The 27,996-nt window shown below is 51.4% G+C and overlaps 2 protein-coding genes across 3 annotated transcripts; one reads left to right on the top strand and one right to left on the bottom strand.

Moving 5' to 3' along the window:
• Positions 1-830: 830 nt before the first annotated feature.
• Positions 831-27,167, bottom strand: C17H6orf89 (chromosome 17 C6orf89 homolog). 2 transcript variants are annotated; one of them, XM_040616405.1, is made up of 8 exons: positions 27,123-27,167; positions 22,627-22,834; positions 21,182-21,347; positions 8,765-8,919; positions 8,271-8,392; positions 6,879-7,005; positions 6,070-6,193; positions 831-5,492 (listed from the first exon to the last, which is right to left on the bottom strand). In XM_040616405.1, the coding sequence occupies exons 2-8, from the start codon at positions 22,813-22,815 to the stop codon at positions 5,407-5,409; spliced, it is 969 nt and encodes a 322-aa protein (XP_040472339.1). In that variant the 5' UTR covers positions 22,816-22,834; positions 27,123-27,167; the 3' UTR covers positions 831-5,406. The 2 variants fall into 2 exon arrangements, with proteins under 2 accessions (XP_040472339.1, XP_040472338.1); XM_040616404.1 differs by lacking the exon at positions 27,123-27,167 and adding an exon at positions 23,179-25,800.
• On the top strand, positions 24,301-27,911 carry LOC121098689 (basic proline-rich protein-like). Its single transcript, XM_040616961.1, has 3 exons — positions 24,301-24,314; positions 25,699-26,607; positions 26,960-27,911. Exons 1-3 carry the CDS (start codon positions 24,301-24,303, stop codon positions 27,909-27,911), a joined length of 1,875 nt encoding a protein of 624 aa, XP_040472895.1.
• The last annotated feature ends 85 nt before the right edge of the window (positions 27,912-27,996 follow it).

Consider the following 27,996-nt stretch of genomic DNA (forward strand, 5'->3'; position numbering starts at 1 on the left):
AAACAGCCCCGGAGGAGCCACAACCCGGGCGCGTGGCTCCCGGGGAAACGTGAGGAACAGCCGATGCACTCGGCAAGGTCAGGCGCGGCTGCTGGCAGAGGGGGCGCGGGGCCGTTTGTCAACCCCCCAACCTGCCCCGACGGCTGTTTTTGGAGCCAACGTCTGAAGCCTCGAGATTAACAGCGCAGGGTCCAAGCCCCACCCTGGAGCCGAGAAGCTCGTGTCCAGCCGGCATTAGGTAAGCGCGTGAGGAATGCAGCTTTCCTCCGGCTCACTCACGGAACAGCCCCTCCGCCACCCCCCCGGGAGCCGGCAGCCTCGGCGCGGGAGAGGGGACCCCCACGGCAGCACCCGAGGGGGTGCGGCGTCGGGCTCAGGGCCGGTGGGCTCCGGGAAGGCACAACTCTGCGCTGGGGAAGTGAGAAACCCTCCTTTCCCACTGACCCACGGCTTGAGGGTCTCCAGCGGGGCTTCTCCGGCATCGCCTCGGTAGTGGCTGGATCCTTCTCTCCTCGCTTCGCCTGTTTTGACGAGCTCTGGAGGAGTTTATCTTCTTCTGCCCCTGAAGGGTTGGCCGGAACAATTGGGAAGGAAGGACGGAGATTGTTGTTGGGAAGAAAAGAGCTGTTGCATCAACTTTGTTTAGGGAACCAGGCTGAATTGACAAAACATTTTCCAAAGTGTTTCTTTTGATGTTTCCCAAACAGAAGCATCCCGACTTTTCACTCAAAATGACCTTTCTGCTTAGATAAAGTGCCCAAAAAAGGGCTAAATAACCCCTCGGTGGCTGACAGGCAACGTGAAAAGAAAAATCAGGAAAGGGGAAAAGGTGCATTAAGACTTGAGTTTAATTGTAAAAAGTAAAAACTTTTTTTATTCTTCTTACATACAAATCTCATTTATTTACACACTTTACAGGCTTTTCCCAAGTATTTACAAAGTTTGCAATATATTAAATTATGACCATCCATAAAATTCTGCATTAAGTGCATATTTACATTCTTTTTTTTTTTTTTTTTTTGATTCCACCACTGAATTTATAGTGTTCAGCATTGAAACAGTCTTTATGCATATATAGCTTTACCTCCCAGCGCCCCTGAGCCTTTATAACACGGCTCCCCTCCCCGTAGACAAAAAGAGAATGCTAAAAATAAATCACCTGTCACTTGTTTGAATGGCCAAAGCAAAGGGGAAGTCCAGCATCTCCCTTGTTTAACTCAGCAGGACAGTAAACCCATCCTTTACAAGGAGTTTCCTGAAGAGGAGAAATATATAGTTCTACATATAAAATTTACGAAGAGGAGCAAATTTGGTTTGCAGGTAGCAAAAGCTCCCACGTGCACCCACAAACAGCCTCACCCCCGAAAGTGTTTGGTTCCCTTGGGGACAGCGGGGCTAAAAGTGAACCACTGAGCCTGGGACCGGCCGATGTGCGAACGTCCTTGTCCCCAGCGGTGTCCCCGATGCGAACACGGGGTTTTGCAGGCAGGAGGATCACCCTCCCGTGATGCTGGCGTTCACACAGCTCACCCGGCTACCGAGATGCTCTCCTGCCCCCACCTCCCCTCGCCGGGGCTGTTCCCACGCTGCCAGCCTGGCTGCTGCAGAGGCCAGCCCCAGAAGGGGGGTGCTTTGCTCCAGCCCAGTAAAACCAGCTCCTCTGCCAGACCATTACAGCAAGAGGACTTGCAGGAGAAGCTAGGGCCCCCAGACTCTAGGGTTGGATTTCCTAGGAAAGCTCTCCAGGGCGCTGCAAAGGGAGTTTGAGGTTGGGATTTGTAGAGCTGCCTCTGGGGAATGAGTGTGTGCAATGCCAGCCAGGAGAAAAAAAAACAAAACAAAATAAAAAAAAAAATCAATAGAAACTGGCAGCTTGGTTCCTTAGGGGATGTTGATTTCCTGGTACTGAAGTAAATAATACTGCTCCTTTCTCCTCCTTTCAGTTACCCTGAGTTCAGGAACTAAGAGCAATGGTCAATGACCCCTGCTTTTCGCAACCAGCTTTAAACCATGATCCTCCTGCCCTGCCGATGGGCGACAGCCCAGCTTCCTACCCTGACAAGCAGCAAGATGCCCCCTCCATACCCCTGCCCGCCGGGCTCTCCGGTGGGACCGACTCGCTGCACCTCGCCGGCGTGATTCCAGAGCAGCTTTGCAGCCTCCGGGACACGGGGTGAGCAGGAGCCCATCTCCCGGCTCACAGGCAAAGAGCTCCGAAGCACACGAATAGGTTTGGAAAAGCTGGGATGCACGCGTTGCCCGAGCTGGCCGGGGTGGGGAGTGGGGGGATTGTCCAAACCAGCACGTGCGCTGGGACACGCACAGGTGCCAACGTGAGGCTGAAGGCAAGGGAGCCCCCGAAGGGACACACACCCTCTGCGACTCACCCGATCGCATCTGCCGCCGCGATGCCGGAGTAGCCACGCTCCCCCTTCAGCCTCGGCAGACCACGAGGAGCTGCCAGGCTCCCTGGGGAAGTCACAGCCTCCCGCAGCCTTCGCTGAGGCTCTGTGAAGCTGGAGCTCTGGGTGAGGAAGGTGAGCTAGGCTCACTCGCAGCTGTTTGGCCAAGGTGTCAATACGTCCTTTTGCCCATCCTAGTTTTGCCACCCCAGCCTCACGTCCCAGTTTTCCATCCCGGCTCCTCGCTGCATTGCGAGGCGGAAGGCACGAGCACTACTCCTCTGGCAGCTGAAGACAGGAGCTGCTCTAGAAGCCGTGCTACAGACCAGGGCTCCGCACTCAGCGCTCAGGGCCAAAATCAGCTCTTTATCAGCAGGAGGATTGCCCTCCTGTTTTAGTTTAGCAGCTAATTCCTTACAGCTTTTGGAAGAGGAAGAGAAAATATACTGGAAGTTTAAAAACAAATGATGTAAACTCCAAAGGGAGCAAGGTTGGGACATATGCAATGTATCGCCTAGACACAGATCTGGAAACTTATGCAGAAACCATAAAGTGCACTTGGAAAGCTGATCTGCAAACAGTCCAGACTCACCATCTTCTGTCCAACCAGCTGCAACTCTTTGAGGGGAGAAGCAATACGTGAGAGCACTTTTGCTAAATAGGCACAAACCTGCCCTAGCCCCCCCCAACCCCCCCACCACCCCCTTTCCCCCCAATCTAAACAGCAACCATAAATAGATCCATTTTCTCTGCTTCTTCCCCAAGGAGCCAGACGGCCACAACGGCTTAAGCGTGACTCACAAAACACAGGCGTTTCACAGACACTTGAGAATTGTCTCCGCAGCTCTTTTACGAGTTACATTCAAGGACACTTAGAAGTAACAGCATCGCCAAAGCACCCGCGATCTCAGCAAGAACGGGTCCCGCGGGTTCTCTCCGTACGCATCTCTAACCCAGCGCTTCACAGAAACGGATCAGGTACAAAACCAGTAAGAGGTGAAATAACCTCGTCAACCTTTGAATTTGACTTGAGAAGCTGCCAAAGCGTAAATAGCAACGGTCACTAACGAGGCCCTAATTCTGCCATCACCAAACTCCCGAATTTCCATTAACTAAGATCCAGGCTTTAAGAGGAGGGAGAGGGGTGGCGTGTGTGTCTTGGCATGTACAAGATTGCATGTAGTGTCACACATGTGAAACACACCCCAAACATTAACATTACTAGTGGAAGTCTTACGAGTCCAATTCCCTTTAATATTTTGCTACAAATTAGTTTTTTTCTGTCCCGAGAGAGTCAGACCCTCCCCCTTTGGTTCTACTAGATCTGCTGCGTGTCGGTCCCGTGTCGGTCCACTGCCGAGGGCCGTGCACACAGACTGACACGGGTGCTGAGGCTGTTCCCATTTTTTTTTTTTTTACAGGAGAAAAACAAGGGTTATGCATAGAAACGTTTTGCAGCGTCAAGGCCTCACAGACTAAATTCTTTGGAGCAGGAACTGTCCTCTGCCTTATCCTCGTACAGGCACCAGACATGGTCATCCCACTTGGCAGTTTTGTCAGATGCTAGCAAGATTGGTACAGGGTTTGCTCCCATTCTCCTGGTCTTGCTCAAAACCAAAGGTTGGATAGACATTTTTCCAATCTGTCATTTTACGCGTACCTAAAATATTTACAGAAGAGGTTCTTGCTCCTGAGAACACAGTTAACTCGCTTTCAAACAAAACCCCTCCCAATTCCATATTAACAAGTGTGAGAGTATGTCCTGAACCCCAGCCCTGGCCTATGAGTTCAGCCCGACACATCTGTAAATGATCTTCAAGAGCAGGATCAGACCCAAAGGATCAGACTTGGAAGGGACCGCAGCATCCGCAGCCCGCAAACACTGAACCCGAGCCTCTCTCAGGGCATTGGATAAAGCAGTGCTCAAGCAACAGGAAGCATGCGAAGGCAGCTTGGAAAGGACTCAGGAAAAACCAACGTTCATTCTGAAGACACAGTTCCAGGTCTGGAAGGAGTCGATGCAAAAAAAACCATGCCAGGGACGAGGAAGCTTTCAGGTGCTCCCGTAGGTACCCTGGGCCGGGAAGGCAGGCAGCATCTCTCAAAGCAAGGAGCACACGGAAAGGGTTGTGAGCCCTGGTGTCTTAGGTGCACAATCAGAAGATGGAATCAGAAGCTGCTCTGCACCCAGCCCCACCTCCATCCCGAACTACTGCACTCCCAGCACCAGCACCACCAAAACGTGCATCGGTATTTTTGTAGGAAAGGAGGTGGAGGAGAAAAACCAAACCCACAGTTACCATTTGACTCACTCACAACCTCCTGATAGAGAACCACAGAAGAGTGATCACAAGACACAAAGAAGAGGCCTGAACAGATTCTTTTGGTACAAGAACGACGCAGTGGGTGAGGGTCTCTGCCCCTAGGCTGCAAGGCTCACCTCAGCCCTGGAGCACAGAGCTGAGGTCGGCTTTGCGGGGTACACCACCGAGGCACACAGCTATGTACGCGGTGGAGAGAGGGGGTGGAGTTGGGACACATCACCAATTCATTCCCTTTGTAGAGCTGGCCCGACAAGACAGGCTCAAAGCTTCCTCCTCAGGAGGAACGTACACAGAAATGTCACCCGCCCCCTCCACTCCCAACCCCTCCCCGCGATGTTTCAGAAGTGCCATAATCCACAAAGGACACAAAGTGAATCTCATCCTGAGAAATCCCTCTGCTGCTCCTGGAAAAAAACCCTTCGCTGCAAACCCAGGGCTTACCTGAGGGGACAGGGAAGGTCGTGAACAGCTTTAGCTTCTCCCAAAATACATTTGAGGAAAGGCAAAGAATTACCTCAAGGGTCAGGAAAACAGTCATTTTTAAACACTGTAAACATGCAGGGTGGCCAAGCTGCCTGCCCCAGTTGCCCCAGCTCGCTCTTTTTCAAGATGTTGCCTTGGCTTCAAAGCTGAAAGTCTTCTTGTCCTGGGAACAGCTCTGTTTTCCCACCCCACCATCCTTAGCTAGCAGCTCCATCACAAACCACTGCCGGCTCTGTCCCTCTGGCCACGAAGCTCATCGTCCAGTAATCCGCGCTGGCGTAACCTTTGGAAGATGCAACGAAGAGGCCGTATTAGAGGAATCCAATCCAGGCGTAACGACTGCTCACATTTCCCGTGAAGTGCTGCGGGTGTGCAGCAGCGCTCTGCAAAGACCCAGCGCTCTGCAAAGACCCAGTGCTCTGCAAAGACCCAGTGCTCTGCAAAGACCCAGTGCTCTGCAAAGACCCAGCGCTCTGCAAAGACCCAGTGCTCTGCAAAGACCCAGTGCTCTGCAAAGACCCAGTGCTCTGCAAAGACCCAGTGCTCTGCAAAGACCCAGCGCTCTGCAAAGACCCAGCGCTCTGCAAAGACCCAGCGCTCAACGACACACTGGGTTTGGGACGCCCAGCAGAGCAGCCCACACTGCTCGGTTTTCAGGCTGAGCATCCCATGGCATCCCACTGTTTGTGTTCCACTCCCAGTCCAGAATGATCACTCCTCCGTACTGTGACAAGCAGGCACGCACCGGTTTGGAGGCGGGATGGGCACACACCACCTTCTCAGGTGTCAGAAAAGCCTCAAGCCGTCTCCTGACTCCAAGAGATCTCCCAGACCCTGCACGCTACAACACCGGTACTCACCCAAATCTCCAGCTTCCAGCTCCACCTTGAACATCTCACAGTGTCCTCTGCACTCGTCCAGAGGCACGACGGTCAGGGTGAGCTGTCCACTTCCAACAGCAAAGAGGCTGTGCAAACTGTAGCTCTGGGGCAAGAGGAGAACATTTCAAAAGCCTCGCCAGCTTTTCTTGGGTCTGTCTGATCACACAAGGGGAAGTCACTGCCCTGCAGCAAGGTGAGACAGCACAAACCACGGGGTTCTGCTCCCCCAGTTACCAGCAGGTCACAGCTGAGGTCGGCTGCACACAAGGGTCCTCCTCCCCTCTTCTGGCCAAGGCAATGCAGGCCCTCCACCCCCCCAAAGCCCACAAAAAACGGAGGAGGAGATCAGGCTAGAAGCCTGAAGTGTCACTACCTTCAGTGAAATGTATCTCAGAATGGGCGAGCCATACTGCCAGCAACAGCTCCTCAAACGCAACTCCTACATGAATTCTGCCCAGCTGTGCACAAAAAGGCCACCCCCTCCACCAGCCACAGAGGAATCCCAGGACATAAACGTGAACGGAGCTGGGACACCACACAGGCATCTCCAAGTGCCGAGGGAGATGGGCACGGTGCACCACCCGCGCTAAAACCAGACACAATTTGCGGGTGGTACGGCAACCGTGAGATGCCACGTTACGCAGGAACGGACAGAACTGGCACAGCCCTAAACCCTCCTTGCCAGGATTGTATCAGCTGGAAATGTCTTGCAAATCCCTCAGAGGCTTGGGACTTCTGGAGGACGACTCAGAGATAAGGAGATAATGCCTCTGGGATGAATTTCTCACCTTATTCCCCAAATCTGGATGGCGGATGAGGAAGCAGCTCTCCAGGGACACTGTCTTGGGGAAGGAGAGCAAAGAGGAAGCGGGGAAAAGTTCCTGCAGAATCCGAGTTTTATTCACAGATTTGTTCCTAAACAAAACAAAGCGACCCATGTTAAAGAAGTATCACGCAATGATAATGCTTGTATTTAAAAGACTGCTTTCAGAGATCAAAATTCGTCACAAATATTCATGCTTGATAAACAGCATGACAGACTAGCCCCAGGAGCTAGGAGCAAAATTCAGCCTCTCAGCTTCTAAACCTGTGCTCCTTCACATCTTCCTCTTAGTACCTGCAGCAGGACCACGTAAACAGGGAACAAACACATCATGATGGATGCCTAAACTTAACTTCCCTGCTCTCTTCCCTTGAAATGATCCCAGTTATTGATGGGATCCATTAGTTACAAAAGATGCAGAGAGGTGGCATTGCACGCAACCGTAACTGAAACCACATGGCAAGGCGGGGGCAATCAAGTCTATTCTCCCGGCCAGGGAATGTAACTGGAAAAGCCAGGGTGGGGCTTGTTATTTTTACATCTCTGTCTAGTGGCTTGACGTGATTAATACTGCTGTACCCTGATCATCTACCACTGCTGCAGTCGAGAAGCGCAGCCAGAAGATCCCACCTAAACGTCAGCCAAAGCACAGGCTCCACCAGGCCCTTCTCCAGGTCTGCTCGGACACTGCTCCTCTGCTCGTGGGGATGTGCCAGGGAGCCCGCTCCACACCAGGAGGCACCTGCCCATGTTACTTCTCACCCTTCTCCCCGTGAAAAGACTTTGCTACCACGCTGGATTGCCCTGCAACCTTACAGACCTCTGAATTGTTCACGTCTTGTTGCCACACTAAAACGCCTCAGCAAAAAGCTTTTAGTCAACAGGGGATCAGGATTAGCGTTGGCCGTTTTTTTCTGTGTGAGAACCAAGCACAAATTGCAGGATCCCCTAGCTAGTTACTCCTCAGTGTTTTGTAGAAGTCATGGTATCTCTTCTCGGTTGACCCTAATGGCGGAGGATTTCCACTGAGCAGACACAGTTGATTAGAAATGTAAACCAGTTGCCTCAGGTGACCAGACCACAGCCCAGATGATTAACCTATGGCCTGAAGAACAGGACCAAGCACTCAGTCACTGGGATATTTTTGTCTTCTAAGGGGAGCAACACACGAGTCCCAGCCACAACACTCCATTTTTAGTGCAGAAGTCTTCTCCTTGGATCCAACCAGTGCCAGCAAGCAGCCAGAAGCCTGTAACCCACTCCTCTTCCCCCTCTCTCCAGCTAAAGTGCTGCAAAGAGCCTGGGCACCGTGCAGAAAGGATGTATACATCCATCATGTGTTTTATCTTTGACTCACCAGGGAAAGAAAAACGGGCAGCTCCACAATTCAGCTGAATTTTCTTCTATTATAACCTCTGACAGTTCTGGATCCTGGGACTGAAAATGCTTCAGTTCTTCATAGGAGAGACGCTGCCCTGTCTTAAACGACACAAAACAAAGATAAAAGCTGTACACCCAGGGTTCCTCCCTGCTCCCATTTCCATCCCACCAAAGAACATCCGAGAGTGACAGCCATCTAGATTGCTAAGTTTCCAACCACGATGGTAATTAGTTGGAGGAAAAACCTGCTACGGATGCAGTGAGCTCCTCACCCCCCGACATCTTCAAAGTGGCTCTAAACGTCTTCTTAGATTGTTTATTATTATATTATATATTAGAATGTTACTTAGATTGTTTAGATTGCTCAACCAGCAGTTTGAGTTTGTGGTTGAAAATACTGGGCAGGAGTCTTTGGCTGGTGCTCTTCAAGAGTTTGGACTAATTATCCAGCCTTACAAATCTATGCGTTACCTTGATTAGAAAAGGCTGAGACCTCTGGAGCTTTTCTGATAGTTCTCCAAAGTCTGTCACTATCTGAAGGCTTTTCACAGCAGAACAGACTGTGCAGTTTGCAGGAAGCGTAGAAGCGTTCTGTCTGCAACCTGCTGCCCACCAGTCCTGGCATTCTTGGGAAGAAACAAGAGAAACATGTTTAATTAGATCAAAAATGAAATGGAAAGGAGACAGACTCGATGATAAACTCATTATCCCTGACATGAAACATTAAGATTTCTTACAGCTTCCAATGGCTGCAAGTTACTCAAAAAGAGCAAGCTTCACCGGGCAGGGAACTCATCGCTGAATGTTTCCAGCACAGGCTGAAGGTTTTGGAGATGTGGCTCAGGGTTGTGAGAAATGGGAGAGCTTTATGGAAATTCCACTTCTCTGTACGTTTCAGGCGTACAGGCTAAGCCACCCTTTCATTATCGGTGGCAGGATGTCAACCACCATATATAGTGCAATTAAACTGAAACAAGTCCGCAAGTAAAACAGCAATCCAAACATGTTATCGAGGAGACACCGAGACGACAAAAAAGAAATCCAAGTTGAAAAGAGCAACTCTTAACACGGCTAGCACTGGGGCCATGAACCCTGCTAAGATATACCTGAAACCACCACCCTCCCCTTCACCTATGCGTTAATTAAGAAATACTCTGTCCCAGGCAAAGTTTGCCCAGTCTGTGACATGCGGTAGATGCTGGGGAATGCAGAATTTCCCCAAAATGTGCTGCTGCTGTTTTCATTCACCCCATGCAGTGACTTGAAGACGAAATGGGGACAAAAGTCCCAGCACGAGGAACCCCTGGACCACAGCGATATCCATTTTAAATGCCAGAAATTGTTGTTACACCCTAATCAGCTGAACCGGCCTACAATGAACACTGCAGATACTTACACCCTCAAAAATGCAATTTTTATGTGAAACCATGACTTGCTGCCTATATCCTGCCTCCTTCCTCCAGCTTAACAGCCCTCCCAGCACAAAAAAGTCAGTAAACACGGACAGAAGTGACATGCTGCAGCACTGAATGAACAGGACAAGGGCCAATAATGCTGAATGTCCCACGTATTTCTATCCGAAAGGATCTGCAGGAGCAGCTGCCACACCTAAAGGACGTGGCTGTCATTTTGTGGCAGCGATAGCCCTGGTTCTGCAGCCTGAATCCGACAGGGAGATGTTTAACTCGAGTAGTGGCAGCAAATCCACCCAAGCACTTGATCTGTCAGGGCAGGTTAGGAAAAACCCAAGGCTCAGGACACATCTCACATGAAACACCCAGAGATCTGCCATCACAACAGGCCTACCCGTCCTGTCCAGTGCCAGCACATGTCAAAACAGCTCGTCTCCCTGCAGGCCACCCACTTGGGAAATGGAGTGGATGGGAAAGGGAAGAAAGAAGAGACAGCGAAGCCTGTCTGAAAAATAAAGTTGGGAAATGAGGATGCACAGCAGCTTTGCAGGGGGAGAAAAAGTCCACGTGCAGCCTGCCTGTTACTGCCGCTGCGGTTTCCAGCCATGCTCATGCTCCTGTGCGTGGGTAATAACTCATGAACAGCACTTAACAGGAGAGCTGTTGCCTTAATTTTCCCTCCGACATCTGCAACAGACATCGAGGAATGTTACAGAGGATTTAGGTTCATTGGAACGTAATAATAAAGAGCAGATTTGGAATTCGTTTTGCTTTTTTTCTTTCTGAATATTTCCAATCAACTCCCAAATGCTGCATTTCCCACCCTACTGCTGGGATAGGGACTGAAAAGGATCAGGATATAATTCCGAGCCTTTCTGGAAGACGCGTCTACACTGCTTTCAGGGAAAGGGGTAAAAAGGCAAAACAAAGTGTAAAATCCTTATTGCAAGCAGAAGTCCCACTCTCATGAGAAACTGCTCCAACGTACTTTCCCTCCCTGCTCACAAGAGAAAAAAGAAAATCTTTGTTCCATTGCCTGTAGAAAGCTTCAATTTTACAACAACAAAAAAACCCTCAACTCACAAAAAACAGCTGGTCAGTGACAGGAAACAAAAGGCTGAAAGATCTCACCAGAGGAAGGGCAGTTGCCATGAAGAGACCAAGAAAACATATCTTATGGTCTGCCATCATACAGGGAGCAGCAACACTATAATTTCTCTCTGGGCAAAATTTAGAAACCTCATCCCAGAGCGTTAAGCACAGTTGTCCCAAAATGTTTCTCTCTGGGCTCAAGGCAGTACCCCACGTAACGGGATGCTAATCAGCTTGACAGTACAGAGCTTGATTCCTTTTTGAGCCAGGCTGGGATATTTGCATTCTCAATTGCTCAATTCAGGAGGTTATTTCTTTTCCCCATGAATAAACCCAAGCGGAGCACAGTTGAGACGCATTTCAAATGCCGCAAGTGGGGTTGTGGGATTTTTTTTTTTTTTTTTTTTTTTTTTTTTTTTTTTGGTAATTAATCTTTTAGATTTATTGTTGAGGGTGTTAGTCTGTGCACCAGCATGTGTGTGACTGGCATGACAAGTACGGGCAGCGAAAAGTGCCTGCCCTTCCCAGGGAGGGAGGGAGAAGAGGCTGCGCACAGAGGAGAGGGCATGCAACCGCACACTGGGGACCAGAGCAGGAGTTTTACCAAGGATGCTTATTCTCTCTTTCGATTACCCTCCCTGCATTCCTTTTACATTATCACCCTGCCCAGACACCCTGGGGGATTATTTCGGTTGGAGTCGAGCGCGCTGTCTGCGTGCACAGAGTCTGCTTGGAGATTGAAAAGAAAAGATGCACTCTTCATCCCAGTGCAACCATCACACGATGGTTCCATCCACTCACAGTCAACCATTAAAGTGCTGGGCGTGTGCAACGATCCCTGTGGAGTTTGGGCGCAGGGAAGCAGCTGCGGTACGGACACGTACAACTATCCATTACGCGACAGAAGCACGGGCCAGTCCCAACTAACCTCCTCTCCACGCTTGTGCTTCTGCACCCCTTTTCTGAGGGGCAGCTTGCAGTTTGCGAAGCCGAATCTCAGTTCCCCACTGGTCAGACCCACCTGGTTATTTGCTTTTACGCTTTATTAGCTCTCCAGAACAAGAGCTGTCTTCTCCTCTGTGTCAGTAGAGCTCCTAGCAGAGCCAGGCCTGGGGACTTCCAGCTGCTAACACAGCACAGACCAAGAGATAACAACTTTCCTTAAAATCCGTCTATGATTAATGCTAGAAGGAGTTTATGACTGTACTTTCCACTATGCAGAAAAATAATTTTCAACTTACAATCAATTTAAAATGAGCACCCCGCCCCTTCTTGGCCATTTTCACAGAGGATCTCCCAAGTTTTTGGCTGTCCCCAGAACCAGAGAGGGGTGTGTGCACACAACCCCAGAGATGCTGGGTGTGGATGATCAGATTGGAAGCTGAGAGGTTATGGAGAAGACCTGGCCCTGCTTCTGCCCGTTGCAGTGAAGCAATAAAACTTATGGAAACTTGCCCACATAGATCTGAGAGCAGGATCTCAGCAACAGCCCTGGTCTCTTTAGGGACCATATGGAGGGCGAAATAGCAGTCTGCCACCGCAGCAGGTTCAAAGGGAAGCCCTGTAGCAGGGTGAGATTTTGCTCCTGCAAGACACACGGAGCCAAGGGCTGCTCCCAAACCTAACAAAGTGCTGAAAACAGAAAACCTCCTGCACGTAGAGCTGCAGGTGCTGAGGCAGCTTGCTGGCTCCCCACCGAGCTGGTTTGCTCCCCAGCACACAGGACAGCAGGCAAGCGACAGCTAGGTCCGCACAGGAAAGTCTGGTCCAGGGGAAGGGAGAATCCCCCAGGATTTCACCACCACCAGGTCTTCTGTCCTTCCAGGCTGCTGCTCCAGTCACCCCCAATAACTAGAAGAAAGCTCCCCAGAGGGCTGCCTAATGCACTAAACAGCTCCACAGTCCACAAGGGTTGGTTCCAGATCCCTGATTCCTCTTTCCGAGGATGATGCTATTCCCCAGTCCCACCGCATACCTCACTAGGGATCGGCGCTAGGAGATTTGAAGCAACTTCAGCAAGACCAGGATGAACCTGGGGCTCCCACGGAAGACCAGTCTACGCGCTGGATATTCACAAGACATCTTTCTGTCCTTTCTGGTAGGTCCATTGTACAAGACTGGCTGTTTGTTCCATCAACACCCACAACACTTTTGGACTGTTCCTCACAGGGTCCAACGTGCCCCATCGAGAACTACAAAAATACTTGTCATCAGGGTAGATCTGCAGGCTCTCCAAAAGCATGACCGACCCTACACTGGCCAATTCAAAGGTAAGCTCAGGATGGGGGTGGGCTCACCCAGGCCCAACCCAGTAACTCATTTATGGCGCTGCACTGACAGCTACAGCCCCGTTCCTACATGCTAGATCCGACGATGAGAAGATGCCAATTTCCACTTTTACGTTATCTCCCTACAGCCGCACGTTCGTAAAAGTCAGGGGATTTGTCAAGACGGATCTGAAGAGACCCTTCAAAGGGAGGGATTAAGGCCTCAGCCTACCCTCTGCTGCCTGTGACCGTACCTTCCCCTTGGCCAAAGGGACCCTTTATGGACATGCATCTGACAGTGGGATACTTGCCTCCTCCATTCATTTTCATAGCAGAAGCCCAACCACAAGCTGGTTCTTATGGCTGACACAGGGCAGAGCTGTTTAAGAGTCATTCAGTCCCACCTGTAAGATTCCCAGTAGCCTGGGCTGCATCAAAAGAAGCGTGACCAGCAAGTCGCGGGAGGTGATTCTCCTCCACTCTGATCTCACGAAACCCCACCTAGTGCACTGTGTCCAGCACTGGGATCCCCAACATAAGAAGGGCACAGACCTGTTGGAGGAAGTTCAGAGGATGCCACAAAGATGACCAGAGGGATGGAGCACAGCCTGAGTCAGGCTGAGAGAGCTGGGGTTGTTCAGCCTCTTGAAGAGAAGGCTCCAGGGAGACCTTACAGCAGCCTGCCAGTACCTAACAGGGCCGACAAGAAAGCCGGAGAGGGACTTTTTGCAAGGGCATGTAGTGGCAGGACAAGAGGAAATGGCTTTAAGTTAAAAGAGGGTAGATTTAGATTAGATATTAGGAAGAAATTCTTTACTGTGAGGGCGGCAAGGCACGGGCACAGGTTTCCCAGAAGAGCTGTGGATGCCCCTGGACAGGGCTTGGAGCAGCCTGGTCCAGTGGCAGGTGTCCCTGCACACAGCAGGGGGATGGAACTAGATGATCTTTAAGGTCTCTTCCAACCCAAACCATTCTATCATTCTGTGATATGATTCTATGACGAAGGGCCCACGAGATCCTCAGTGCTCTGGTGTCCAATTGCTATCATCACAGAAGGGCTGCAGCTCTCCCTCCTGTTGGAAACACCTAGTTTCCAGATGCTGGATTTTCCAGTGCTGTTTTCCATTATTTTAAGGACAGGGATTTGCAAGGTCTAGCCCTTAACCTTAAAGTGAAGTTGCAGCTCATAACCTACTGCTACTGCTTTGACAGCCAAAGAATATGCAGGCCAGGTTGTTCTTGCTCCTGAGAGATGACTAGCCACCTGCCGAGTCGGGACCACTGCAGACTTACAGATACTGTACTCCTCAAGCAGACAGCTTGCTACTTGTTGTGCTATGCCATTACTACATGAGTATCACCATGCCCCCTTTCCCAGACTTTACAGAAAGATAAAACAGCGTTCTAAAAACTCAAAAGCAATTTAGACATCCATTCGTGATCACAATCTACAACATGGGTAAATCTCATCGGTCTCACTTTACAGACGCAGAAATTAAGAGCTCTGTAGTTACCGTGTGGCACAGTTCGGAGAAGCTACTCAGTGCACTTTGCTGCAAAAACAACGCTTCCCAAGCTCCACCTTGCTGAAATTCTTCACTAGGTTAAAAATTAATTTGATCATTTATAATGTCATGTCAAAGTCAGGCTAAACTGATGGGTTCTTGAGCAAGTCAGACAGGAATCATAAGGAGAGCTTATTAATTATAGTGTGGAAGTCCTGATTAAGGAATGCATCACAGCGGGGTTTTAAATATATACTACAAAGAGAGTCCCTGTTCAGCACAAGGTCCTCATCACTTCCTCACACTGAACTTTTTTGTAGCTCTGAGTATACTGAATATATTTATGCCAGGAGAAGAAAGTGCCTCCCAGTTTGGTTCCTAGCATTTTTAGGAACAGCTAGCAACAAAATAACAGCTACAAATAAACCCATCAAGAAACCCCTATTTTTGTTCTGGGTAAAAAGTCAACAGCTCCAAGAAATACTCATTCATCTCACTAATGGGTAACGGCTGGTCAAACAACCAAAGGATGATTAGTCAATCTCTAGCAAAGCACAAAAATTATTTTGATCCAATGAAACATTGTGAAATCAAGTCTGCTCAGCCTAGCCCAAGTCCACTGGGGAGCAAGAACATTATTTCCAGGAGAAATCTGCACCTACCAATCTAGAAAACTGAAGGCAGGGACCAAGCTGTCAGGAAAGCCTCCAAAATCCCCTCCAGCCTGCACCTCTGGTTACATGCCCTAGAAGACAGCTTGTGCTGATCTGGCAGTGTCTGCGTGAGCAATCTGGCTTGGAGGAACAGCAGGTTTTGGAAACAAACCCCTCCCAGCTGCCGCCACTTGCCTGATGGTGGCTTCAGTCTGTCAAAGGTTTGAAGCCTGTGTGTCACTAGTGCAAACAGAGCTCTGCTAGGCTGCTAAACACCTCTGCAACAGGCCACGTACAGCACACACACTCTGCAAATGAGGAAACAAGAAATTCTGGAGCCATCAAGACACAGAAGCAAAAGGAAGAGTTTTTCATGTTCCGGATTACCACAATGATTTGTAGTTAGTTTACTATCAGCAAATCCAAATAAACAGTCCACAGGCTGAATGGACGCCAAAGTAAATGAAAACAGCTTGGCACCAGCCTGCCCTGCAAAGTCAGCCTTTTTTCTTTTCCCCCTGCTTTGAACGAGCCAACACACATGCCTGTTGGTCACTCTCAGGTTATATTATAAAAAGGGTTGTTTACACACACACAAAAAAGATCAGATAAAGCAGCAGCTGTACGGCGATGGGAAGGAGTCCTGCACGGTGCTGCAACGCACACCATGCTCAAAACGCCTCAAAATGCTCCAGGCCCCGGAGCGGGTGCATGAGAATATGCATGAATGCAAGAGCAAACCAAACTGACTTTACTTAGGGGGGAAAAAAAAAGAAAAAAGCTCCTTTGTGAGCAAGAGAAGGCCATGCTGAAGGCAGCAAGAAGTTCGAAATCAGATCCTGCTTTAGCTCCCAAGCAGCCTTGTGCAACCCTTCCACTCCGAGCGGGTCCTTCGGCTCACGCGTCACCGAACCCAGCAGGTCAGACACAGCCTGGGCTGCCAAGCTGGGGAAAGGCTGGCTGAATACCTGGGTGCTCCAGAAACAGAAAGTCCACCCTCGTGTAAGGCAGGCGTGCTGGATGCTCCCTGCCCGCGCGGAGCTGCGCCGAGGATAAACACACTTAGGGCTACCGTAAGAGGGGAGGAGAGTGCGAAGTGGAGAGAAGCGTGGCTGGCCCATCGCAGGCTGCCTGCAAAGGGTTAAGATCAGAGAGAAGACAGGACCTGGCCAGGTGCCAAGGCAAGCCTCCAGCTAAACTGAAGGCGGCCAGCCAAGAGGCAGAGGCTGCTGTCTTCTCCCAGTAACCCAGCCTGCTCTGACCAGTCCCCACAAACAGCTCTCCCACCCAGCAGGCTGTGACAGTGACAGGCCATTTACAAGGTGTTGCTTAAACACAGCTCCTCCAGTTGCGTTCCTTTCTCTAAAACAGATTGTGTATAAAATCCACAAACATGATTTTAGCCCTACTGGTCTAGGCAAAAAGGAGTGAGCCTCTAACACGAGGAGCCTCTAACACGAGGAGCCTCTAACACGAGGAGCCTCTAACATGAGGAGCCTCTAACACGAGGAGCCTCTAACACGAGGAGCCTCTAACATGAGGAGCCTCTAACACGAGGAGCCTCTAACACGAGGAGCCTCTAACACGAGGAGCCTCTAACACGAGGAGCCTCTAACACGAGGAGCCTCTAACACGAGGAGCCTCTAACACGAGGAGCCTCTAACATGAGGAGCCTCTAACACGAGGAGCCTCTAACACGAGGAGCCTCTAACACGAGGAGCCTCTAACACGAGGAGCCTCTAACACGAGGAGCCTCTAACACGAGGAGCCTCTAACATGAGGAGCCTCTAACACGAGGAGCCTTCTGCAAGCTGGGGGGTAACTTGCGCAGGATCCTTTTTCCAACACCGAGACACACGTGTGCTTGTGTCTGAAGTTAGGTGTGCTGAGTAGCTACTGATCCGGCTGATTTTGAACCGTGTAGGAGTACGCGTTCAGGGCTGGGTCTCATTATTAGAAGCCAAGTTGGATTTTCCCCGAGGTCACTACAAACCCCTGCTATCAGTACGATGCACTGTTGGACGAGAGCCTGTTTGCCACTGACCCACCCGCAGGTTTTCGAGCTGCAAGGACCGAATTTACTACGGGCAGAAACACAAGTTAATGTCAGAGCAACTTAACGCTCTGCTCATCGTGTCGTTGCTCTGTGCAGCTGGCAGGGAATGGTTATCAACCAGCTGACGTTCAAATTCATATTTAGATATTAAGAAAGCTACGAGGATGTCACACAGTTGGGAAAGGAAGAACCACTCGGTCGAGTGACCATCATCGTCGTTTTAAAAGAGAAAATCCCTTTTCCTTTGGCTCTGATTACTAAAGGCTTGGAAAGCTCATGATTGCTTCCTAATACTCGCAGGGAGAGGGAAGCATTTGTACCTGCACTTTGCACCAGAGAACTGCCACACAGAGGGAACAAGCTGTCTGTCCCAGCTTATGTCAGAGAGGAGAAGCAACCCCAGTTACACAGGCCCTACTTTCTCCTTGGAACAGCACTACAAAGCCTTGAGTTAACCGATGTGCCCACGCCAAATCCACCGTGTTCCTTACAACAGGTAGAGCCCAGAGGTCTGCAAACCCACCGCCTCCCTGGGGGCTGCGGGAAGCGCTGACCCTGCCGGCTATCAGCTGCGTGCTGCGGCGGTGAGAGGCGTTTCCCCCCGCCCCGAGCAGGCAGCATGACCCAGCACTGGGGCTTACACAAGCTCTGTGTAAACACAAGCTCAGGAAGAGCAAATGCAAACCACATTTCCCCAGAACTTTTCCCCAGCTGAAGGGACCTGGGTTCCTAGCCCTGGGAAAACAGCTGAAAAAGAGGCACAGACGCCAAACCCAAGGGTCTAAGAGTCATCTTTGAAGAAACAAAGGGTGGGAACATTCGTTTTAATATGGGAATTGATCTGGGGGAGAAAGCCAGCAAGCAACAGAGCAGAGACAGGCAAAAAGGAAATTTACTTTGGATTTAATCCTACAAATCTAACGCAAGAGAGTGCTTTGCGGACGCTGCTCCTCACCTCGGCTGCTCAAAGGTCCACCCACAGCCACCAGCAGACAGGCAGCCCTTGTCATCCACAGCCCGGCTCTTGGGATGGAAGGGACGACGATGAAGGTGAGAGTGCAGGCAGGTCACCCCGAGTCAGGGGGAGAGAGCAGCAGTATCCTCCACCCCTGCTCCTCCCAAAGCCTCACCGCCGCTCTAACGTGGGGCTCTGGCTCTCGGGGGAAACCAGGCATCTGAGCTCCCCTTGTTCTGCAACACAAACCTGGCTGCTCAGCCCACACCTACCAGGGGAGCAGGCTCCAACCTGCAATCCCGGAGACAGGAAAGCTGCCCCGAGCCCACTGCTCCCCGAGCAGGCTCAGGGGGGACAGCAGAGCCCCAGACCGCAGCCCCACGCAGGCAGGCTGCCCCTGCCCGCCCAGGCGCTCCAGGCTTGGAGGAAACGGCACGGACCACCCGTGCGCCCACGCTCGCTATGGCCAGGCTTTGTCTGCACCACCTCGGGCGGCGTGGCCAGGGGAAGTCTGCCAGCACTGCCGGTGGGCCAAGGCAGCCTCCAAACTGCTAACAGGTGGCTTTCAACAGGAACAGCCCAAGCTGGATTTGAACTGGTGCCCAAGCATAGAAAGCTCCAACTTTCGTCCTCAGCCCCCTCGCAATTTTCATCTACCAGGACCTACATAGAGAAAGGAAGAGGAGTCTGCACATCGAGTCCCTTCGTTAGCGGTTTTCTCTGCTGCTCAGTCTCCTTGCACGAAACCTTCTCCTATGGAAGCACGATTCACAGAACGCCAGACCTGCCTGCAAGACCTCCCAGCCTTATGCTCACATCAACAAACACGATGGCGAGAGGCAGCTTTACCCCTTCCTTCAGCAGGCCCCAAGGCCAAAATCAAGGGCAAAACGTTACATCACGCACAAGGCAGCGCTGAGAGCGAGCCTGGGAGCCCACTCAGCCTCACGCCATGGAACTCCCTCTCCTGGGTCTGTGCTGGATGGCTTTACCACAGCCCACTCAGCAGCAAGCCATGAAGTTGACACCGGTGCCGCTGGGACAGTCCGGTGGCCACAGCTGCCTGCCAGGAAGCCAGGACATGAGGGATTCCCACAGGAATCCAGCCAAGGTTCAGGCTGGGTGTCGCACTCTCCCATTCAAACAACCAGGGTCTAGTCCAGTTCCTTTTGCTGAGGCAGGATCAAAGTTCCCCCAGCCATCCGTAGCGAATCTGTTAACTGGGACATGCTGTGGTTTCCACCACAACTTAATACTGGTTGGAAAAACAAAGCGGACGCTGCCCTGTCCCCTTTGTGCCTCCCCTCCTTTCCCCACAGCTGGCTTGCTGCCCACCCAATTGCTCATCACTTCAGAACATTTCCGGGACTCGTGGAGGCACGAGGGATTTGATATGCATTTAAACAACAACCTCGCATCCTTCCTTTCCATCCATCCTTCCCCTTCCCCCTGCTCCTTTGGATGTTCCCCAGTCTCCTCCCCATTCAGCTGCTTTTCCCATCAGTAGCCCAGACTTGCTCCTGCTCTTCTTTATCTTCCCAGCAAGACACCCGTGACTTCAGGCAGCCCTTGTCCTATAAACTTTTTGCTGTCCCAAGGGAACCTCCCCGGGCTCTCCCCGTCCAAGGCGGCCCTGGAGCATCTGAAGGAAGAACCTGTAAACTTTCCGAACAAAAACTCACTGAACAAATACAAGCATTCAAGTTCCTATTGGCTTCCTTCTCCATACAGAAGCAGAGGGGCGTTCGCTCCTGTCAATGCTGAAACGCAGTAGATAAGCAGGCTACTCATGTCAAGCAGCTATCAGAGCCATCTCCTCGCCTCTGTTTTTTCCTCCCTGCGAGAGATCCCAGTGTACAAGGAAGGAAAGGAACAATGGGGATACCCCGTCCCACCCATACGAACCCAAGTCAACCCAAATCCCACGTGTCAGCGGAAGAGAGGGAGACACACAGAGAAAATGCAGGACGGCGCTGGCATTTCAGAGCGCCTTTTTGAGCGATGGCAGGAAGGTCAGAGCCAGAACAGACAACTCCAACACAATGAACTGCTGAAGCTAAATATAAACCCGTCAAGGGCATGGATACAGGAGTTTGTTTTTACAGTGAGCCGACAGTTGATCAACACTGTGCCACATCCCTGCTCAAAATAATTCACAGCTTTATCATTACTGACAGTCTTTGTATTTTATCAGAGAGGCGGAGTCCATGCTTCCACCCATTTGCCAGCCTAAGTCAGTGGAAATGATTAACTGAGAATGAGAAATACTCAAACTTTTCCATTTCTATTATGCCAGTCTAGGAAAATCTGTTACATTCCTCTCCCTTGATGGGACCACGTCATTAGGGAGCCACTTATCTGGCGTCCACACACACCTATTACCCTTAATGTTACGTTAATGGCTACGAATACCATAGCTCTCAAGCCCACGGTCCCTTCCCAACGCGCCACCTGGCAAAAACTATTTTTCCATAAACCCGGGTCACATGTTGAGGTTTCTACACTTTGCTCACAGACACCAAGATTTGGTTGATAAAACTGTTTTTGCCTGCTTACTCAGAAAAAAATAAAAAAAGGTGACATTTACCCAGCACAGCTATCGCGGTATGATTCTCAGAGCTGCAGAAATTTTGAGAGGAAGGGGAACTCTTGTGGAAGAAAAAACCCGAGGTGTTAAAAGCAAGGAAAAGAGAATGTGCAAGAACAAAATTATGAAGTTAAGAGATAAAATATGCTTCAGCCCCAACGAATGGAAGGAAAGAACCCTAGCTAGAATTCAGGATGCTATTTTTAAGTACGGTGGTAGGAAAAGAGAAAACCATGGTGCCATGCCAGTAACACACTTGTTATTCGGTGCTCAGGGAGACACTCAAATGATTTGCATGGCTGGTATTTAACTTGGTATTTCTTGCTAGGCTTATGTTACAGCAGAGAAATAATTTCCTTACTCTCGAGCATGTACTTCTTGGCAATAGGCAGGGAGAGCAGCCGGATGTGACCGATGAGGGAGCCCCAGGCATGGGCTCTGGAGAGCGGAGCTTCAGGCGGCAGCGGGCTGTAGGGCTGGATCACGAAGTAAACAGTCAGCAAGACCAATCCCAGTGTGAGCAGGCCCTGCGAGAGAAAACAGGCACTTAATTAATTATACCGCAGTGAGGTGATGCATCTTCAGACCAGGACACACCTCCTGGCTGGTATCAAAGGGTTGTGGCTGGGCGCTGCAAGATGAACACTCCGAATTTTTGCTGTGGCTTCTCACTCAACTGCAATGCTATTTACGTACTCCGAGTTGTCACACAGTTTTATTGTTAGGGCTGTCCAAGGACAAAATTAAGCAGCCTTCAAACCCAAGCCACACAACTCTTCGTATATTTTAGCACTGCAAATAATCCAGCACCAGAGCAATGAGGATTATCTCCAGATAGTTCCAATTCCTCCCACCTAATCAAATAAAAGCTTGCACTTCTGCCATACCTCTTGCACAAGGTTTTCAAGGCTTTTTGCAAACATCCGTTGAGCCTCGAAACACTTTGGCAGAGTTGGCACCAGCTCCCTCCTCCATACCAGAATCCCAAATAAGCCTTAAAAAAGATGACATGATGCATTTCTGCCCCTGGCCAAAGTCAAAGTGAATCAACAGCAAAAACAAGAACAGAAGCCTAAAGTTCCCCTTTCCAGTTTCCTGTTCTGCCTTGTTTTACAGCTTTTTATAGGATGCAAGGAAGAAGGCTTGATTCTTTTCCTAAATAGAAACCATTGTGTTGATTTTGTAAAGACAACACTAAAATATGACTAAGTATTATGCCAGGGGAAAGGTTTTCAACCTTGCAGCAAGCATCTCGAACCTACACAACAATAGCATCCCTTTCACCCACTTTGCAAAACTTTTTACAGCACCTTTTAGTTAAAGGTCTCAAAACATTTTTCTAGCACCAAGCATCACGGCAACAGGTTTATTTTATAGACTAGAAGGAGAACAAAGACAGGCAGAAACTTGTGACAGGGGTAGAAACAGAAACTTCATTATCCAACCCTGAACTTTAAGAATCTCCTCCTCTCCTTGCGTTTCCACTGAGGGTGCTGATACAGAGAATCTTTGCCTGAAGAATCAATCCAAGTCTCGTTCTTTAATAATTTAAGGAGAGGAAGGTGTATTGACGTGCAACATTTTCAGCACACATGAGCAATTTCAAATCCTGGTCAGCTGTCTTCTGTTTTCAAACCAGCTTATGGGACGAAGGAAGGAAGCTACGCTTCACAGCCACTTCACAGCTTTTTAAATAAAGAACTCAGAAAAATTCTTCAAGAAAATGCAATGGGAAATAAAAGGCTCAGGTGCAAAAGGAGAACTCCAACCCACCAAGGGCCTGTGCACGCACAAAAGACATCTTACCTTGTAGAGAACCACTAAGATAGGGTATCGTGGAGGTCCCCTCTGGGGTTCGTTTCTTTCTAGAAGTTGCTTGATGAATTTCTCAATGGCTTTTTCTGACATCCCACACTGGTGGCCAGTCTGCCTCACTAGATTAATTGTCTCTGATAGCTTGTCATAAATGCTGAGCTCATTGGCTGAAAGCTCCATGGCCTCCGATGAAAAATCCCTGCGGAGAGATTCAGTACGTTAACAGAAAACACACTCCAGCCGTACAGCTCAACACCAGCACGTGCAGAGAGATCACAGGAACATCACAATGTCTAGGCAAGGAGGAAGGCTTCTCTGGAGCAAACCTGTTGGCAGCCAAAGGCAACAATTTAGCTGCAATCCCAACAGTCTCTGTGGGTTCAATATCTCCTGGGGACTGAAAAAAGCCGTGAAATTTCCTGACAAGAGAAGAACCGACCAAGATTCGCAGCTTATGTAAATGAACAAAGCTTCCCAGAAATCAATGAAACTCTATTTATTCATCTATTCCAAACGAATCCGTCCCATAAAGCAATTACTCACCAAGTACAAGAGCCAGCAATACAAAGCAGATCATTACACACAGCAGCCAAGCTAAGCTCTCCTGCGCTAGAATTTTAGTCGCTTATTTTAACGTAGATTTGTTTTCATTAAATCCCCTGTCAGCAATAGGAACAGGACAGACAAATAAGCAGTACGCATGGGGCAAAGTTCAACAGTTTACAATTTGTTTAAATTTTCGCAACCTATGTCCAGGCCAACTGATTATTGAGTAACAGTAACACGATAGCAGCGTGCTCCGTGGGCAACGAAAGCTCCGAGGTTCCTCCAAAAGTCTGCCTGCAGGTCATTCACATGCAGAAATGCCACATAAAAACCGCAGCAAGAACTGCACTGTGAACGAGACGCAGAGACAAAATGGCATTTGACAGCAAATCATTTCCCACCATGAAATTTCAACAGGGAAGCTTGTAAGAACACACCTATGAGCGATCGACATTAAGATGCCAAAAAAAGAGATGGGTTCGTCCACCACTCCGCCTGTCTGCCACAAAGGCAGAGCCTCGTGATACCATGAGCAGCAGATGGGCTGAAGAAAAGATGCAAAGGAATTGCTGGACAAGCTACTAGCTGCCAATATGAGAATCCCCTTGTTAAGAGAGATGTTTTGCCTTGGAAAAACACTGCTGCGGGAAAGGGAGCATCTATGAGGTCTTGCTTTACAACCCTCGTTTCTGAGCTGGGAAAAGTCTAACCTGGATCAAACTGGGACAACTGAAACTTTCTAGGGAGATGGAGTTTAGCAGTGCATTGCCCTGAATGCAGAGACTGAGGACCATCACGTAAAAACACGAGAAGCGTGATCGAGGCACCCAGCTCACAGCTGTAAATGGAAATCAGGCCCCTGTCCCCCTTTTCCTCTAAATACTACCTGACACCAGGAACCAGCTCCTCAATCCAGTGTGTTGCTTCACCCGATTCCCCACCTTGCTCTGTGAAGTCTGTTGATCCACTGCAAGAATCGCTCCCACAGGACAAATCAGACATAAACGTATGTACGTATATATCAAGAAATAAGATTCTCTTGTTTCACCATTGTTTCTCAACCAAACTTGGAATCTGATTTACCTTTAAAGAACTGGCCGATGGCTCCCCACCTAAACCATGGGCTCCTACAAGTCAGGACTCAAGCAATAGCATTTTTAATATCTTTTCTTCCTGCAACGCTAGGGTGTAGTTTCAGAAAAAAACCCACCCGAAACCCAGACACTTTTCAACAGGACTACCAGCTTCAGCAATTGCTCCTCTCCCCCAAGATCAGCTCCCTGTTCTGCTCTTGCACATTTGTTTGTGTGGTCACATGGTGAACCAGATCAGGAAAATCATCTGGCTGAAAAATAACCCCTATTTGTTTGGTCAGCAGCTGCCTAAGCATCCAACTCAAGCAATTAATGTCAGATGTTATATTAACATTAGTGTCAAATTTCTAGCCATAGCCTTAGAAACACCAGAGGAGTAAAATGCCAAATTAAAACCAAACCTAACCCCAAGCATGCAATAAGAACACGCTGCACTACATTGCCAGGTTAATTAGCTCCTGGCCCTGCTCTACTGACATTCCTTGCATTCCATGCAAATATTTGTCCCAGATCTTACCACCTGAGCAGCCCCATGGGCTAGCAAAGCTGTCTCAGAGCAGGTTTGATCAATAATATCTCATTATGGATTGTAAAGTCTCCAAGGCAGAGACCGTTTCTTCTCGTCTGCAAAGCACCTGGCATGCACTTGACTCTATAAAAACAATATATTGCTTTACTAACTCTTTCATCCATGCAATACCCTGATTCCTAGAACAAGCAAAAGCCAGCACATCTGCACAATATTAAATACCTTCCCTCCCCCCCCTCAGTTTTTATGATTACTCTAGTTGCCTTGACGCTGCAACTGGCACGCTGACCGGTCTGAAAGGTTATCTAGCTTCCTCTGGCTCCCGTGCGCCAAAGCTTTCGCTTGTGAAGCTCTCCCATACCGAATTCCAGCAGATTCAGCAAGCTTCCCCTGCTTGCAGGATCCGCCTGGAACCACTTAAAACAATTATCCCTACGGAAACGCCATCAAACACGACGATTTCCCCCTTTCCGAACAGCAGGAGCATCCTACTACAATAAAACGCTGGGATACATCCCAGTTCTCCCCGCCTCTACATTCGTATTCAACTCTGAGCAAACACCTTTGCAGACAACGCTGAAAACCCAACGCAGCTCGGCAAACTCGAGAGCAACCCACATCCTCAGCCAGGCAGTAAGGCAGTGGGCTCCCACATTATTTTGAGAACAGATGAAGCCTTAAAAAACCAACACCACCCCATTCTATCCCTTCCCATCACAATACAACCGAGAAAATAATAACAACAGGCTGCTGTACCCGCTTCCCCGCCGCAGACACATACTGAGTGAGTCTTATCCCCCGCGAACAGCAGCCCCTCAGAGACAGGCCTTTTGTGCTGGGGAACCCATATGTTATCGCCACTTTTTTTTTTTATTAACTCCACCACCCTCGGAGGAACAAGCAGCTCTGGCTGCCAAGAGGAATCGCGGCGGCTCTGGGCCTGAAGGATTCTGGCCCAAAAGGATCTCAGCCGAAGGAATCTGGCCCCGAGGATCTCGGCCCCGAGGATTCTGGCCCCAAAGATTCTGGCCCCGAGGATCTTGGCCCCAAAGATTCTGGCCCCGAGGATCTTGGCCCCAAAGATTCTGGCCCCGAGGATCTCGGCCCCAAAGATTCTGGCCCCGAGGATCTTGGCCCCAAAGATTCTGGCCCCAAAGATCTCGGCCCCAAAGATCTCGGCCCCAAAGATCTCGGCCCCAAAGATCTCGGCCCCAAAGATCTCGGCCCCAAAGATTCTGGCCCCGAGGATCTCGGCCCCAAAGATTCTGGCCCCGAGGATCTCGGCCCCAAAGATTCTGGCCCCGAGGATCTCGGCCCCAAAGATTCTGGCCCCGAGGATCTCGGCCCCAAAGATTCTGGCCCCGAGGATCTCGGCCCCGAGGATTCTGGCCCCAAAGATCTCGGCCCCGAGGATTCTGGCCCCGAGGATCTCGGCCCCGAGGATTCTGGCCCCGAGGATCTCGGCCCCAAAGATTCTGGCCCCGAGGATTCTGGCCCCGAGGATTCTGGCCCCGAGGATTCTGGCCCCGAGGATTCTGGCCCCGAGGATTCTGGCCCCGAGGATTCTGGCCCCGAGGATTCTGGCCCCGAGGATTCTGGCCCCGAGGATTCTGGCCCCGAGGATTCTGGCCCCGAGGATTCTGGCCCCGAGGATTCTGGCCCCGAGGATTCTGGCCCCAAGGATCTCGGCCCCAAAGATCTCGGCCCCAAAGATCTCGGCCCGAAGGGTCTCTTGCCTGAAGGCTCTCAGCCCCGAGGACCCCGGCCCCGAGGATCTCCACCCGAGGGCCCAGTCCCCCCAAGGCCCGGCGCGTGTTACCCAGGCTTCAGAAAGCTAAATATTCAGAGCGGATGGCTGTCGGAGGAGTCTTTAAAAGGGCAAGCTCGCTCGCCCCGCTGGCGAACCCGAAACAGCCTAAATAAAAATATCCCCATCTGCCTTAGCACCGCTCCTGCTGCCCCCTGGCCCTGCTGAGGGGGGCCTGGTCCCAGCCCGGGGGGAAGCCCCTCCGACCCCGCCACAGGCCCACGGCATCGCCCTTAGTTATCTCTGAGGCCGAGGAGCTCCAGCCAGGATTTAAAAAACTATATAATAATAATAATAATAAAAAAAACCCGAAAAAATTGAAGCACAAACCAGCCCCCACCCCCGCAGCTGGGCGCCTGGCGAGGGCGTCGCTGAGGCCCGGGCAGCCCCCGCAGGCCCGCGGAGCCCCCCCGGGCCCAGCCCCGGGCCCAGCCCGCCCCGGCGCTCCCGGCACCCCCGATCCCCGACCCCCGCCCCGGCCCCGTCCCGTCCCCGCCGCCTCCGGCCTCACCCCGTCCCCGCCCGGCGGCTGCCCCGCTCCGCCGCCCGGCTCCGGGCTCCTCCCGCCCCGACGGAGGCGGCCGGGGGCGGGGCTGCGCCGCTGCGTCCCGCTTCCGCCTCGCTTCCGCCTCGCTTCCGCCTCCGCCCGGCCGCCGGGGGCGGCACCCGGGGCTGCGGGCACCCCGGAACCCCCGCACCCGGACCCTGGGCACCCCGGAACCCCCGCGCCCGGACCCTGGGCACCCGGAACCCCCGGACCCTGGGCACCCCGGAGCCCCCGCGCCCGGAGCCCCCGCACCCGGACCCTGGGCACCCCGGAACCCCCGCACCCGGACCCTGGGCACCCCGGAACCCCCGGACCCTGGGCACACGGAGCCCCCGGACCCTGGGCACCCCGGAACCCCCGCGCCCGGAGCCCCCGCACCCGGAGCCCCCACCCCGGCACCCCCGCACCCGGACGCTGGGCACCCCGGAACCCCCGCACCCTGAGCACCCCGGGGCCGCAGGCACCCCGGAGCCCCCGCACCCAGATCCCCCCCACCCCGGGGCCGCGGGCACCCAGACCTCCCCCCACCCAGATATCCCCCCACCCAGATATCCCCGCACCCAGACCCCTGGGCACCGCAGGACCCCGGGCACCCCGAGACACCCCCCATCACCCAGGACCTCCCCCGGCTCCCCGAGACCCCAGGCACCCAGAACCCCCCCGGCACCAAGACACTCCCCCCTCGGCACCCTGAGACCTCCGGGCACCCAGACACCCCCCACACCCAGACCCCCGCACCCCCCAGCACCCTGAGGCTCCCGGGAACCCAGACCCCCCCTCCTCGGCACCTTGAGACCCCCAGCCCCATCACCCAGAACCCTCCCCAGCACCCTGAGAC

The sequence above is a fragment of the Falco naumanni genome, chromosome 17 (genome assembly GCF_017639655.2).
Source record: "Falco naumanni isolate bFalNau1 chromosome 17, bFalNau1.pat, whole genome shotgun sequence".
NCBI lineage: Eukaryota > Metazoa > Chordata > Aves > Falconiformes > Falconidae > Falco > Falco naumanni.